This window comes from Marmota marmota, unplaced genomic scaffold (genome assembly GCF_001458135.2).
Source record: "Marmota marmota marmota unplaced genomic scaffold, marMar, whole genome shotgun sequence".
Taxonomy (NCBI): domain Eukaryota; kingdom Metazoa; phylum Chordata; class Mammalia; order Rodentia; family Sciuridae; genus Marmota; species Marmota marmota.
The window spans coordinates 12,330,766-12,347,813 of NW_026000241.1; the positions used below are offsets into that span (position 1 = coordinate 12,330,766).

A 17,048-nucleotide genomic window follows, 5' to 3' on the forward strand; every position below is an offset into this window, starting at 1 on the left:
GGGGGACAAGTGAACAAGGAAAGGCTTTTGCCCTGCATTCACACCTCCAACGCCAGCCCTTGGGCCTCTTGCCTCTCCTGGCCCCATGGAGGACTGGCATCTGTACACAGGAAACCTTATCTCTACAGTCATCACAAAGAACATTCTCTGCTGGTTAAAAAAAAAAAGCAGGAAGTTACAGTAAAAATATTTACGGATGAAATGAAAAACACTTCCAAAATTATTATAGCATCTCTGGTCTTTTTTGCTCTAGTTTTACTAATGCATCAGGCTGGTTGAGTTTCCTTGGAGGGAATCATAAGATGGGGAAAAAAAAAAGCTCCCGTTTCTTACTACCAATTATCATATGACAAATGTTTGCTTCTAAATTCAGGAAACAGCTAGGAAATGACTAGTGGATTAAACCATAAGAGAATAAGAGACTACAAATAATTTAGGCCCTTGGAAGTAGTAAATTATTAGAAAAACCTAATCCTCTTACCACGTGGGAAATGAGGCAAGGTGGAGCTTGCTCTAACTGCCTGCTCCCTCCCTCCTGTTGGCTATGCTTTGCTTTGTTTTGCTTTTGAAGACTGCTGCTTGGACTCAGCCTTTGGTCTTGCAACAAAACCCTGCACTGACAGCGCACCCACTAGAGAAGGAACAGCCTGCCTCCCTCTTGTAGCAGCTGACTCATCCCATTCACTAATTTTAGGATAAAAGCATGACTAAGGGAACAATGGAACCTCTCTCTCTCTCTCTCTCTCTCTCTCTCTCTCTCTCTCTCTCTCAGAACTGGGGAAAGAGACAAGCTCTACCCAAAGGTATATTCCCAACAGCAGGGAGGCAGGATGAGCTGCAGCAGCCTCGTCCCCTTAAACCAGGAGCACAGTCCACATTCAAGGGCTGTGCTTCAGCATCCTGTGCAACTCCCTGGCACCAGCCTGCATGTGGCCGGCATGCAAACCAACACAAATGAGCAGAGGAAACAGAGGCAAAGGCCAGTGAAAAGCACAGCAGGGTGCAGCTGTCACATGACTTGTGCAGCTAGACTTTAACCCCGACTGCTTCCTGAGAAAGGCAGTAAATTCATCTGGGATTTTTATCAGGGCAAGAACAAAATGGTGTTGCTATATATAAAACACAGAGATAAAAACATGATAACCTGGGGCTGGAGTTGTAGCTCAGCGGTACAGCGCTTGCCTTGTACGCTTGAGGCACTGCATTAGATTTCCAGCACCACATATAAATAAGCAAATAAAATAAAGGTCCATCAACAACTAAAAAAAAATATTAAAAAAATTAAAACACGATAACTCTTTTAAAATAAAAGAAGCCACAATGAAACACTCATGTGAAAAAATTACCCTACCAACATTCTTTCCAGCAACTCAATTTTTAAAAATATGAGACTATATTCTTCATATAGCAACATTCGGTCAGGAAATAAACTAGAGGGAAAGTGAATTACTTATTTATTTGTTTGTTTTTCCCTCTTGTGGTGCTGGGGATTGAACCCAGGGCCTTGTGCATGCAGGGCTGAGCTATATGCCCAGCCTCTGGAAAATGAATTCTTGATACTAAGTATCTACATAAAAAAAACTTATGTCCTTGGCTCCTTAGAAATGGTCCTGTGCTCTCTCTACTTTCTTGTGACCAAGGAGCTGCTTCTTCCTCTATTCCTTTCCATCATGATGGTCTGCCTCACCTGGGGCCCAGTCAGCCATCTAGGGACTGAGACCTCTGAAACCATGAGCCCTCCTCAACATATACACACACAAAAAAGAGAGAGGGCGGGGGAAGAGGAAGAGAGAGAGAGAGAGTAAAAAGAAAAAATAAAAGTGGTCCTTGCATGTCCTAGCAGAGAGCAGGGTCATGCCCTGTGGAGCATTTACCTACACAGCACTGCCAGCTCAGACAAGCCTCAGCAAGGACCTTGGCAGTGCACACCCAGAGGCTGCAGTGCCCTGGTCACATTTTCCAAGTAAGTGTCCCATGGACAACTGTATTAACAAAGACTAAATGGGCAAGCAAACAAAACTGTCAAGAGCGACAGTCCCACCAGGCAAGAGGGGCTAAGGGGCCGGGCTGGGAATCTGCCAAGTAATCTTGGTGCCTGTCCCATTGGATTCTGGCTCCTTCCATGTAAAATGGAGGAAACAGCAGTATCAACTTCTGAAAGCTACTACAGAATTAATGAGATGGCCTGTAGAAAACACTCAGCTCTCAGTTCAGTTTTATCCCAAATAGTAAGAAACAGATATTTTATCAAAGATCTATTATATCTCAGGTTTAAAAAGTCCCCTGGGCCCAACCATGTGAACCTGCCACATGGCCAATGCCACCACCAAGATGGCTGCAATTCTGGATGCCACCAGAAGGCACAAGGTCAGGGCCCCAAAATGCTTTCCCCCATGCCCAGTCACACAGAAACAAACCCTGACATCATTTATATGGCCCTGAAGAGTTTGCAACTTCCCCTTCAAGAGAACGAGACAGGAGTGTGTTGCAGGGCAGGTGTGGGGAGGCTGGTTGTGCAGAAGGGAGAAACACAGGAAGACAGAGACATGAAACAGGGAGAACAGAGAGTCACTGCAAAAGCTTTGCCCCCCCCCCATACTGGCCCAGGTCCCACCCAGGTTTCAACCTTGTCTTCCCAGTGCCCCAAAAATGGTAGCAATGATTTCTGTCTCCCATCCCTTCTACTCTTTTTCCAGGGAAGATGCGAATGAACAGTCATGAGCCCAAAGTCATTCTGGAGTCTAGAGCAGAAACACAGCTCTAAAAGCCAGCACCTGTTCACTAAAGGCTGGATTCAGTGGTGCTGGGATATTTGGGGCACTTAGCAAATGCTAGCTAAGACCCTACCTGCTCCAGCCTGGGAGAGGCCTATGGACGCGCGTGTTACACTCCTTTTTCTGAGGCCTTCGGACCTCAATTCTCTGCCAATGGAATACTCAGAAGAAACTGAGAACCAGTCCTCAAGTAGTTGCCTAATCCTAAGCAACTTCTCTAGATTTTCCTTGCCACGCTTATTTTACTTCTTCCTACACTGACACTGTAATAACACACTAGCCTAATATAAGCAAAAACTTAAAATATGTTAGAAAGACAGGGATAATCATGTATTTTTCTGACATTTGGGGGTAGATTTAAAATATATTTTAGTGGTTCTCAAATATTAAACTGGGTTTTCTAGCAAGTATCTGAATGCTACCATATTTTGTGTCAATGATATGTTCCTTTAAAAACCTAAAACACTTGCAGAAAACTGCAGCTACCAAGGTCAGCTACATAACTACTAGTTCAAAAAGTAAAGCCATTAAATTATACCCCAAGGAGGCCCAATCTCTAGGACTCCTGCTGAAATAGTAACGTTTGCACTAATCAATATAAATTACGATCGATCAATTATAAGCAACCTTTTTGCCTTCCCCTGAATACTTACCTCCTCAAGAAGTCGAGTAACAGCATCTATGTCATTGTATGTCTTAGTCATCTGGCCAACTCTTTCAGCACATAAAACTGTAAGAAACAGAAGTCACAGTGAGACTGTGGTGCCACAACCCCACCCAACAAATGGTACATGTAAAATACTGGCCCTGAAATTGTCTCTGCTTATTAGGCATAAAGGATAACGGATTTTGCTGGGTTCAACCCACACTGTACTCAGCACCCCAGGGGTCTCATGTCCCAGTTCCAGTGAGGAAGCCCAGGTTTATGACAGGGAGAGTTGTCATGGAGTTCCTATGAAGCCCTGACTTCAAGGTGAGGTCTGGTGGTGGCAATGAAAGAGGGTCTGGCCTCATACAAACTCAGCAAATTGAAGGAAATGGGGAGGAGGTCAGCGGCACAGCTCCCATGAGTGAATTTCCATAATTCCCATAGGATCCAGAGCCTATTGACTGTACAGATTCACATGGAGAGAACGGGAGCTTTCAGGAAGCAGCAATTGGTTTAATTACTGAACAACAACCTTAAACTGGTAATTTCATAATGGCACAGGCCTCTTCTTCCCAAATCGCCTCAATTCTAAGCCTATGCAACCAGCGTTCATACCAGGAAACTAGGGTGATATATATATATATATATATATATATATATATATATATATATATTCGGAATCCTAATAGGACTCCTCTAAACTTGCATTAACTTCTATTAATGAGAACTCTGCATTTCAAGTTAAAAAATGTAGACCATAGTTTTAATACATACTTCACCTGTGTGACCTTGGGTAAGTAATTGCAATGATCTAAGAATCAGTCTGATGAACCATTGTGTGGGGCAAATTATCCTTGTTCAGCCAAGTTAAAGAAATTTACAGAATAGAATTAGAAATAGCACTGTGTAAACTTTGAAGTATGGTGAAGATGCAGCCTCTGGAGAGTTATTCTTGTGATTTTGCTGTTCAGTGTGCCGTCTGTGCAGGTGTGTGCTCACAGAGGGGTGTTCTCTCAATCCCCCACATATCCTCTGAACTCGATATGGTAAGTTTGCTTGGTCTAGATTTGTAGATTTCTTCCTTTCCCCTTTCCTTCCTCCTCTTTTGTCCCTCCATTTTCCCCTCTCCTACTTTTTTTTTCTCTCCTTGTTCCAACTCTTAAAAAAAATGCACTTGAAATTTTGCCATGAACTTGGCACGGTGCCACATTATATGAGGTCAAATGAAGCGGAGTCCCTGCCATGAGGAAGCCATTGGCTGAGCCCAGGTAGACAGATACATGACAGGATCAAGAGAGACGTGGATTAACTAAAGCCATGACGAGGCTTCTGCAGAGACAAGCTGGAACCCGGATTTTCATATTCCCAAGGCGCTACTCTTCCTACAACTTTATAAGCTTCCTCCGGNAAACACTACTACTACTGTTGCTGTTGCTGCTACACACACACACACACACACACACTGTGGTTTCATTACACATACACTTCACTGCGGTCACAGAGGTGGCTCACAAGCTGCTTTAGGACTATGTGTCTTTGTTCTCCTTCTATTGAAGAAAAGGGTTGTGCAAGGAAAGAAGTGTGCCAAAAAAAAACAAAAAACAAAAAACCTCAGAGTTGTTTTATTTTAAATCAGTGGCAAAGAATTGATTTGCAGTTCAACAAACACAGAGAAGGTAGCACAGGTTTTCTTCTACAAGGGATGGAGTGAATGTAAATGGATTCAGGGCCAAAGTGCAAATTTTTTGAACCTTGTCACTTTGGTGCTAAATAAAACTTCTTAGTAATGCTTCGTAACTAAAACACTGGAGAATAATTCTGTTAGGAGTGGATGGTTTCTTAGTGGTCCAGCCCATTCGGTAACAGCCCATGCAAGGCATTAGGAATTAAAGTGTTTAGTAACTCATATTCAGGGGCATTACTAATGGCAAACTGTAACTGGAATTCAATAGGTCTCTAAATATTTTATTAAATGCAAGTAGAGATCATCCTAGCAAATGAGCTCAGAGAAATCTGAGCTGTTGGAATGATTTTCTAGCTTAAGGAGGAACCTTGAAATCTGGTCCTGAATCTGAAACCGACCAGACTGAGTACACAGAGCCAAGAGCCTGGCCCTCTGCCCCCTACCCTCCATCAGCACTTCCATGGCAGGATCCCTCCTGCCTGCTGCAGGGATGCTCATGGCCTGAGCCATTTCCCTTTCCCTTGCCTCACACAGAGTTGCCAGGGAGGGAGTGGCAAAGGACATTTATAAGAGTAGGTTTAAACCAGAATCTAATTTGATGTAGATGAAGTCCAGCTCCAATTGCCCTAGATAGTTCATCAGCTCCAGGGCACAAGAAATCCTTATGTGAAGATTCCTACGATACCACCAGGAGTTAGTTTTCCTCCTGCATAGACGTGATGTTCTTCTAGAACAAGATTCAGAGCCGCTATTTCTCTAGCATTACATTAATCAGAGATTACACTTAAACTTTTAGAGATCCATTTGTGAACCAAGATCACTGTAATTATTCATACAGTCAGTCACATGTAACCACATGTAGTTGTAAGAAATTAGAGAGGGATCCCGCATACCCTGGAGTCAGGTTCCCTCAATGGTAACATTCTGCAAAATTATCACATGATGCTACAACGGGAATACAACATTGACACAATCCATGCATCTTCCTCAGATTTCCCCAGTTTTACCTACACTGTGTGTGTGTGTGTGTGTGTGTGTCTGACCAGGTGTACATGAAGCTCTGTACAACCTTCAGCCTGTGCATGTTCACATATCTACCACCACAAGGATTCCTTGTGTTGCCCTTTTATAAAGCCAATTTCAAAAAGCTTTAAAATACCTTAGCAACTGAACCCAACAAAAATGCACAGCTACGCCAATGATCTTGCTAGCATCACTTTATCAGGCACCCACTGACACCACGCACATAGTGAAAGGAGGCTAGGGGTGCCCCTTCACACCCAAAATGGCACAACTGTAGCTGGGGGGAAGGGACAGGGTTCAGAGACCCCCATAAGTGTAAGGATCTTTGACTGAATCTAATTAGACAAGTCAGAGGTATAAGTGAAAACCTACTGCCTATTCTAATGCAAGGAAGTGTGTTATTATTCCAGTTATAGTTTTAAAAGTACATATTATACCAATTTGGGGGGAGAGAGAAACGTATAAATTTATAGTATTCAGGAAAAAAAATTAAGGATAGCCACAAAGAAGCTGACATTTGGATACATTCACAAATTTTAATTTTCTTTTTATTCTACAATAACCATTGGGGGGATTACTTTAAATACTTTTCAGGGAAAATATATAGTCAGCCACAATATAAGGTTCTAGGGTAGTCTCCAAGCTTACTTTTAAGAGAAATTTATACCAGCAGCAATAGAACTTTTTTTAAACAATTGACAGATAATAAGTGTACACCTTCATGGGGTACAGTGTGGTGTCTTGTGCCTTTCTACATCATGTATGGGTCAACTCAGAGTGCTCAGGTTATCCGCCTGGGCAGACCCCACTGAGAATACGTCTATGGCCAGGTCATTCATAACCCTCTGTGTGGATTCTCTTTAGTAATCTTCAGAGAAATACCATGGGGTGGGCACTTTCACCAACACCATTTTACAAATGGGGAACTGTGGCCCAGAAAGAGGAAATAACTTGCTCAATGCCATAGAGCTAGCAATAGCAAATGCAAAATAAGAATAGTGTCCCCAGCAGGAGCATGGATAACACCTATGGTGCCCCTATGTCATCTCTTGGGACGTGATATTCCTTCTGATTGAACCTTCACAGCAACCCTGCATGGCAGGTGGAGTTCTAGCGGTGACTCCATAGATGTCAAGAACACAATGTCACAGAGAATGGGGAGAATGGGGCTGCACTGCAGGGACTGATCCTAGGCCTAGGCCAGTCTGTCAGAGAGCCACAAAGGACACAAGAGAGAGGCCAGGGCTGGAACCAGTCAACAGTGCTCAGGATGTGTATGAACAGAGTAAGAAGCGCTGATGGTATTGGGGGAGGGAGAGTCTTGACTTTGAGGCTTAGATTTTCACAGGAGACAAAGACCAGGAGGCCTGGGCAGGTCTCTTAATGGCTGAGTCTTGGGTTTCCTCTTCCAAGAAGTAAGGGGGCAGGGCTAAGACCAATGAGGCTGGGAAAATAAGAAACCAAGCCATTAGAGTGTAAGATAAGTACAGGCTGTGCTTTTCAAGCACCAACTTTCTAGACACTAAATCTACAACAAACCGTGGCCAAGTTTTTCTCTCTGTAGGAAAAGTGTTTCAAATGGAAGCTCCTTTTCTGACCCAGAGCCAAGTAAACTCACTTCCAATGCCCCCAAACAAAACAAAAAAAGAAGATAAAGGAACAGCCCCAAACCTCCATAATAACTAATACATTAACATTATGGTCTAAATCCTAGAAAAAGAAATTAAACGTGCCCTGTCTAGGTCATCAAGTAGCCACATGACACACTTATGTAGCCTCTAGTACTAGTGAACTCACACCTAAACGGCATTCATTATCATCACCAGGCTCTATGCCCAATGAGTCGGGTCACCTGCCCTCCTGGGGTACAAGGGAAACAGGAAAGCCAGGGAGAGGTGTCTGGGGGTTCAGGGCCTGGTGAGCCTCTCTACAGAACTTTTATCACAGGACAATGAAAAGCCACTGCAGGGTTTTTCAAAGGGAAAGTGTGAGGTTTGTATTTCAGAAAACATTTTGATCTCATTGGGGAGCCATGGGGGAGGGGATGCAAGGCAATTTGCAGTGACCAGAGTCCGGACTGCTGGACTAATCCAGGAAGGTCCTGGCTGGCAGTGGAATAGAGAGAAGTGGGCTCTTTCCGTGAGATCAGATAAAGCAGGAGGTAAATCACAAAGTACAGGATCTGCACCTCTTGCCAGATGAGGGGGACAAGAGCAATCTACTTCCTGGGTCTGATGTCCCCCTTTGAGATGGGCACATGACAGGTCAGAAGCAACATGGAACTTGCCCAGTGAAACCAAGGGCATTGTGAAAGTCATATCACTGCAGGATGATGTGCCAGGCCCACAGGGCTGACCACAACCCATAGTGGCAGAACCCCTCCTTTCCTCCCACCAGCATCACAACTGGGTGCCACTGGGGCAGAATCCACTTTGAAATGAGGTGAGAACCAAGTGCTCATTTTTGGGAAGGCAGACAGAGGAAGGTATCACGAGGGCAAAGTGGAATGAGTAGGCCTGGGCTGGCTGACCAGAGGGAGGGAGATGTGTGATTGGGCTGTCACGGCTAACTGGGTGACAGGGTGTGTGATTGGGCTGTCACGGCTAACTGCGGGGGCACCATTCTGAGAGGTGTTTTAGTCCAAAATCCAGTAGTGCAACTTGGATGAAAATTAAACCATGCCCCAAACAAATTGGAGAATAAATGCTGGCACCCATTTTCCACCTCCTACTCACTGGCATGAGATGATAGCCAAAAAAATTCTCAAGTATCTATGTGGGCAGGCCCTGAGTAGGAACAAGTCCCTGCCCCAGGCAAGGGAGCCCTGGCCAGTCGGAAGCTCAGGAGTGACTGAGGGTGAGGGCCCGGGTGCAATCCCACAAGGGAAGAAAACAACAGTGATGGGGAGACACTGAGGTACAGGGTGGGAGCCGTGGGAGGGCTGTCTGCAGCAGCCAGAGCTGAGACCCAAGCGGGGAACTTCAGGTTCCGTCCCCAACAACATGTTTTCCTAAGGGACCTCAGCTCCATGTCACATGTCATATTAACAGGCCTGATAAGCCCCCTTGATGCTTCCACCAACCCTATTTGTGGTCTTTAAGAAATATTAGAAAATCTCACTCCTCGTTCATTTTGGTAGAAGGAGCAAACAGCTCTCATCACCTCTTTTTCTTTTTAATTGTTCTAATTTGTTACACTCCTCTCATCTCTTAAGCTAATTCAGATAATTCAGTTTCTCCCATTAATGTCAGTGTGATGCATCTATATATTTTTGAAGTGAATAAATAAGTCAATAATTTACTCACCATACATAAATGTATGTGTTGTGTGTCTTTGTGTAAAAAAATAAAAACACCTCTGACCTTGTCTCCTCCTAACTCTAAGGAGACCCAGAAGCCATATCCACAAATATTCTTGACTGTCCATATATTTACATTTGGAGTTGTTTGTATTCTGTTTGGCTTATAGGGTCATTACTTTAATTAAAAAAAGATTTTCAATTTGTTTTTTAGAATCCAAATACTATCTAATAATTTTTCCTTCTATCATCTGTACCTTGGAATTTGTTTCATTTTATTAATTTTATTATTACAGAAAATTTTGTTTTCTATAGTTTTTATTATAAAAAATACATGCATATTGAATAAACTTTATATATATATATATATATATATATATATATATATATATATATATATCTCCCTAGGATTTCTGATATGCCCAGTCAAGGCAAAACTGGTAATTAGGTGTCAGAAAAATGAGTACTCCAGGCACAGAGGCACACACCTGTAATCCCAGAAGCTCAGGAGGCTGAGGCAGGAGAAACTCAAGTTCAAAGCCAGCCTCAGCAAAAGCGAGGCACTAAGCAACTCAGTGAGACCCTGTTTCTAAGTAAAACACAAAAAAGAGCTGGGGGTGTGGTTCAGTGGTTGAGTGCCCCTGAGTTCAATCCCTGGTATCTAAAGAAAGAAAGAAAGAAAAATGAAAAGTCCACAAGTCAGTGGAAGAGCCCTCTCTCACTATGACCGGCAGCAGCAGTTTTCAAGATGAAAAAGCATCATTCCGTGATGATGGGAAGACAACTTACTACTTACTGTCTGCCCTGTCACAAGGTGGAGGGTGGAGGTTCAGAACCTGAAAGCCACAGCTGAAAAGCTTCCCTTAAAATCCTAAATGAGTCACCATTCAAGCCAAGTTTCCAGGCATTACAAAATAGATGTCCTTTAAAGTCTTGTCTCTGTGTTTTTGAATTTAACTAGTTCCTGTTCGGCTTTCAAATTTCCGCCCCTTCTTGCAAGCAGCAGCTTCAACACAGAGGCCATCTCTACCTGGCCTATCCACCCTTCCCACCTCCTCATCAACCCTCAGTCTATTCTTTTGCATAGCTCAGTCACGCCTGGTGATGCCACTCTCTCGGGTGTCTGGCCTGGCACTCTCAGGTGTCTGACTCTGTAGAAACAGTCTTTCTCCCACTTCTCCATCTGGAAATTTCCTATTCTTCCCATGACCCAGCAAGAAGAAAGTACTTATTCAAGTCTCCAAGTCTCAGTTATTCTAGCTGTTCTGCCCACTTTTGTAAAATTCACCAGGCTAATTTGGAAAAGTACTTTTTTTTTTAAACTGGAGATTGAACCCAGGAATGTCCTCCCCTTGAGCTAATCCCCAACCCCTTTTGTGCTAAATTTTATTTTTAGACACACTGTTGCTGAGTTGCTCAGGCTGGCCTTGAACTTAAGATCCTCCTGCCTCAACCTCTCAAGTAGCTGACTGAATTGCCCAGTTAAAATGAGTGAGTTTTACAGTGTGCCAATTATGCCTGAATATTTAAAGTAACCAAATAACATGCAAATAAGCATGTCTAAACCACACTATATTCCAATCACTTCCCTGTGACAACATAAAAACATTCTTTTATTACCTCAGCCCCTGACTAAGCCTTGCTTGGGCCACAATAGTGCTGTTAAACAAATTGTTTAGGAATAACAAATCCTCCATTTAGGAACCAGCACAGACATTCATTTTGAACCAGACACACAGCTCATATTTAAAAAAAAAAAAAAAAAAAAAAAAGGGGGTGAGATCTATTTTATTTGCAAAGAACAGCTCATTCCTAACCATCACTCCAGAGAAGGGTGGAAATCTACATCTTGTTATACATCTTGTCAAGACAAACAAGTGAGCTGTAGAGTCCCTCTCCCTGCCCTAAGGCTTCCTGCAAAAAAAGAAACCAACTAGAAAGGGACAATCAAGCTCCAGTCCAATGTGACATAAAAAGAAGAAACAGGAAGTTGCAAAGAAGGATGCATCACAGGATGCCTCCCTAAGTTTCTGTGGTATTAGCAACCAGCAGAGTCCTGACACCTGTCCCACCCCAGGTGGCTCTGCCTGTTGGCTTCCAGGAAAAGGCACCAAAGTTCTCTGGGGCAATGGTGCTGGCAGAGGCCAGTCCTGAGCCAGAACTATCCAAACAGTGGTCTACGGGGCCATCACCTACACCTGTGTGGTGCCCCATCCCTGCATCAGGCAGCAGGAGCACAGCACCACTTGCCAAGAACAGCGAGTAACGTGGTACAACTCTGGCTTCATCTTACTGCTTGGAGTGCCATTGTTAACTGAAGTTGTTGCACGGCAATTTTACTGGTTCACTTTCCTCAGCCTTGGTATCTGAGAGCAGTGTACCAAAGCAGGCTGTCTAGAAGGCAGAGAGGAATAAATGGAATGACTAGTACTGAACATCTGCTTCATGCTAACTCTGCCCTGGGCATTTTATAAGTACTACTTCACTTAAGACCAGAACAACCCCACAACTCAAATATGATCCCCACTAAACAAAACAGAGAGGCCAAGTGGCTATTCCAAGGACAGATGGGATATAACTGTGTATTTCCAGGTTGGCTGGATTCTATAATCATCTGTCCTGCCCCAGACTAAAACACCAGTGTTGACCTAAGGTGGCCATTTATCACCGAGACATTTAATGAGGTGACAGTCAAATGGCTCACCCTGAGCACACACCATGTGCCTGCACCTGGCTGAATACTGTATGCATATCATCTCCTTTATAGTTTACATGGTCCTGTGAGGAAAGCACTGCTATTGTCCCATTTTAGTCACTTGCCCACGGTCTCAGAGCTATTATGGGAGGGTCTGATCAGTTTGACCCCCAAACTGCAGCTCTTAATCGTTATCTTTTGAGTAAATAATGAATCCTACCCTCAAGGAATTCTTGACCTAGTTGAGAAGGTAAGACACCTGCACACGCTAGCACAGGACAATGTGCATGGAATCACCCAGAGGGTGTGTTAAAACTCAAGATTACTGGGCCTCACCCCAAAGTTTCTGATGCAGTAGGTCTGGGTTGGGTCTCAAGAATGTGCATTTCTGACAAGTTCCTGGGAGACGCTGACACGGCTGGCCAGGCACCCAAGTTTGAGAACTGATAACTGGTATCGTGATTAAAAGCAGAGAACTCTAAAGCCATTCTACATAGGTTGGAACCACTAATTAGCCATGTGACTTTGGTTGAGTTGTTTAGCTTTCCTCCTATAAAAACCCTAGGATGGAAATTATAATTTGGTTATTAGATCTCATTAGGAAGCAAATTCTGGGTCTGGGGAAGGGCCCGAGATTCTGCCTTTCTAACAAGCTCCTAGGGTGACACAGGTGCAGGTCACATTTGGACCGGCATGGCTTTAAAGGATGGGAAGCAAACCAGTTAAATGTGAGCTGGCTCTATTTCTACAAGAGAAGACGGATGCCTTTCTTTTGGTTACTTCCAGGGGCCCAACAAATCCTTGTCCTCCTTAACCTTCAAGTCCCCATCAGCCTGCCACTCTGTTCCCCTCCACTATCTCCTTCAGGGAAGAGCCAGGTAAGGGACCTGTCAAGCTCCAGGCCGCAGAACTGAGCCCCTTGCTCTCCTATGACTTGTCCCAAATTCTTCTTTTCTGCAATGAAATACACTTCACCATGCTGGAAGTGAAATGTTAACAATATTTTTGGAACAGTAACTTAAAAAAAAAAAAAAAACTTTCACCATGTGTCTGGTTATAAATAATTTTGAAAATAAATGTTATCCTGAGACCTGAAAACAGATCATCCTAAAGCAAAGTACTGAAAAGGTTTTCTGATTATTTCTGATTATTTCTGTTCCTCCGGAGTCCTAAAGGACATCCAGGCAATCACTGCTTACTCAACCTGCTCCACTCCCAAAAGCCCCTTTCTCTGGGCTGTGGGTAAAGCCCCAGAAGTCTGACCAGGAACTCACTCCCGCATTTGGCCCACCTGTACTTAGGGCCCTCCTCCTCCTTGAACAGGGGCATCCCTCTGATGGGACTCTATAGTGACCTCCCTGGAGGTTTCAATGTCAGTCTCTGGGCTTTTCTGTTTGAATTATTTCTAAGTTTAAAAAAAAAAAATTCCTTATTTCAAATCAGTGATTAATCATTTTTTTAAATAAACACTGCTGGCATTAAAAACATGTTTTATTTAATAATGACTCATTTTCTTGTTCATTAACTTATTAAAACCCAGTCAAAATAAAACAACTGAAACTCTTAAAACAGAGTGCTTGTAATGCCACAAAGGAAAAAAACAAGGATGACATACATGTATCACGGATGAATTTCAAAGACCAAAGGCCTTAGTTAAGCTATGGAAAACAGACACAAAATAATACCCACTGCTGGATGCCACTAACATAGATCAGGCAGTGCCAAAGCCCATTCTAGGTGACAGAACTCAGAACAGTGGTTTCTAAGGAGGCAGGGGTCAGCAAGAAAGGGGTATGGGGACATTCTAGGGAGCTGCAGAAGCTGCTTCTCTGGGTGGGGGTTTTATGTAGACATCAAGCTGTTTACATATCTGTGCACTTTAATACCTCAAACTTAAAAAAAATATACAAGAGGGTAGTAAAATCAGAACAGTGAAGACTGTTGACATTAACAGAGAAAGGATCAAATAAGAGAAAAGCATAGAATTTACCCTCTTCCAAGCTGTCCAGGCTGTCCTGACGCTCATAGGTGGTCTTCCTCTCTTCATCCCAGCAATTGTATTCAAAACATTCCTCTTCCCCTCCTACATCTCTCAGGGACATTGCTGAAGTTGCCCCAAAGCAGAAACATCACCCTAAGGGGCCACCCTTCGGGGAGCTCTTGGATGGCTGCCTGGAAAAGCCATCGGGGCCCAGGCCCAAGGGGCACAAGCTGGGCCCCGGCCTGGGCAGTGGACATGCCCTGGCTCAGCTGGAGTGGAGAGGTGTGCATCACCCAGAGAGGACCCAGAAGGGGGTGGCTCCCACAAGCCTGGAGGAGGGGCAGGGTGGGGCGAAGCACCTCTTGGAATGGGAATGTCCTGCCCTGCTGCACACTGGGGCGACCTTGCCAGGTGCCCATGGCCCAGAGGGGAGCTGGCCAGGCAGACACAGGAACTTGGCCAATTCTCTGCCTCCAGATTCTTCTCCTCATATTTTCTCCCCCTTGGGAGCAACAAGAATGGTAGCTTCCTGGAAGTTTCATAGCAACTGGATAGCAAAATACAAACCACGCCACAGTAGGTACACCTGTCTAAAGGTGGGGTGCTAGTGGAGGAGTTGCCCTGGTGAAGGGTTGCACAACAGCCTTCAAATGAGAGATTTCCTGTGGGTGTGCTTGAGAATCTGAGATAAATCTGTGACAACCACCTGCTGACAGCGCTGATCAGGGGCAGGAAGTGATCCTTCTGATGTCTAGCAAAAAGGAAACTGTGCGGGAATGACTGCCTATGTGAAACTTAATTCATCCTAGTCCTTCTTTAGCAATAACATTGCGTTTTCTCTTTACTAATCTGCATTTAAAAAATCTCACTCTCACACTAAATCCATTTCCACAAATTCATAAAGATCCTTTCTAACTACTGGAGCAAGGCAAGAAAAAAAAATCTTAAGCCTAACATCTTACAATGTTACCTGAGAAAGGAATCTACCATTTGTGTATCTTGAAACCATTTCCTCCTTACTGCCTGATTTTACCTGCAACAGTGAACAAAGCAGGTTCTCAGTCCACTGAAAGGTGGCCCCCAGTGAGGGCATCTCAGGGTATTGCAGCTCATTCTATAATGTCTGGACTTCAGCCATCTCCTAGCTACACTGAGACAGGTCTCCCTGACCCCAAAAGCTACACCAAGAGACCCATTCTACCTCTCTGGCAATTCAGGTAACCTTGCAAGGTAACCAAGAGGGGAGATTTTAGCTGAGGTAAGATCATCACAAAGAATTCTCTATACAAGGTCATGGACTGTCTCATTCAGTCTGGAATCCTTAGAGCAGAGGATTCTGCTTAAGTAGCTAAAAACATCTGCTAAATTGAATTGCTACTTCCATAGGATGGTACACAAGTGCCTTTAGGTAGATAGCCAAAAGATAATAAAGATTTTATTTAAAGTTAAAACCTATCTGAAATGAAGATCTAGGTACACAAGCATTTTCTGGTTAAATTTTTGGAACCTGAAAAAGATTGCTACATTCTACCATGTTAAAGACATGGTCTTCTTAGGGAGGAGGCACCTTTTTTGAGAGGCAAGGAGTTCAAAACTACATTTTGAAAAACTGTGTTATATTTAAATACAATGTTTATTTTAAAACACACTCAGTATGAAGAAATTCTTGAATTTCATCAAATGCTACTGAATTGGGCTTGTTAATTAAATTCTAAAATTCACAAATTCTAATTCATTTGTGAATCAGATCTTCCAAATGAAAGAATCAGTTATCCTGAACTCTGGGAAGGGGGCAGGGATCTCCACCTGTGCATGATTCATTCAGCAAGTATCAGACTGACTATGGTGTGTGCAGGATGCCACGCTGGGCCAGAAAGCATGTAGATGAAAACAAAAGGTGATTTCACACATTTGAAAATACTCCCTCCAGGAATTTTACTCATAATCCTATTGTTTCTACTCATCTTTTAATTCAAATTGAGGGTATTCTAAACAAATGATGTCCATGTTTCTTTCTTTCTAATCTTTCTGTTTATCTACCTACTGACATATCTATCTACCAGAACCATAATTAACACTTAGGACAGGGCATGTAACACTTTGCCCCCAACTCTTAATTATGAAAATATTTAAATATACAGAATACTTTTAAAGAATATTCCCATGAACACCTGTATACCTCCACCAAAACTGAATAATGAATATTCTGCATTCCTTGGTGATAGCTGAGAATTACAGAAATGCTAACATTTTATCACAGCTGTCTCCTCTCTCTCTTTCTGTCTACTGAAACAAGGTTATTACCTAACCCTCAGATCTTACTAAGATCTTCCTCAGTTGTCCCAATAATATCTTTTATGGCAAAAGAATCCAAGACGGTGTGTTGCATTGAACTGACAGGTCCCATGATCCTTCTTTAATGTGGGACCATTCCTGGGTCTCTGTGTTTCGAGGCAATGATATTTCTGAACACAAAGGCCACTTACTTTGTAGACTGTCCCTTGCTTTGAGTTGATCTGGTGTTTTCTTATGATAGATTAGGTTTATAAGCTTTCAGAAAGACCTCACAGAGGATCCACATCATGTCCACCCATACAATGAGATCCTAATTAGAATAAGATATGCTCCATATATGTATAATATGTCAAAATATACTCTACTGTCATGTATATCTAAAAAGAACAACAACAATAAAAGACCCCACAGAGGCATGCACTTTCTCTTCGGTGCATCTTACCAGGAGGCACCTGCTGTGGGTTAGCCCCATTCCTGCTGGTGTCTACTGGGACCACTAGGTTCAGGTGATGTCTGCAAACTGCTCCACTATCAAGTTCCTAGGTTTCTTTCTGCAGTTAGAAAGCATCTGATGGTGGGGGCTGGGGTTGTGGCTCATCGGTAGAGTGCTCGTCTGGCACGTGGGAGGTGCTGAGTTTGATCCTTAGCA

The 17,048-nt window shown here is 43.4% G+C and overlaps 1 protein-coding gene across 15 annotated transcripts in view; it reads right to left on the reverse strand.

Annotated features, from left to right (window-relative positions):
* Nucleotides 1-17,048, reverse strand: part of Trak1 (trafficking kinesin protein 1) — a 173,179-nt gene that overhangs the window by 40,957 nt on the left and 115,174 nt on the right. For 13 of the 15 annotated variants that reach the window (XM_048795507.1, XM_048795510.1, XM_048795506.1 and 10 more), the window contains one exon: nucleotides 3,428-3,504. In XM_048795507.1, the coding sequence (XP_048651464.1) occupies nucleotides 3,428-3,478 (51 nt within the window). In that variant the 5' untranslated portion in view covers nucleotides 3,479-3,504. Of the gene's footprint in view, nucleotides 1-3,427; nucleotides 3,505-14,113; nucleotides 14,594-17,048 lie in introns of those variants that run through there. The other 2 variants (XM_048795502.1, XM_015489446.2) reach the window with 2 other exon arrangements.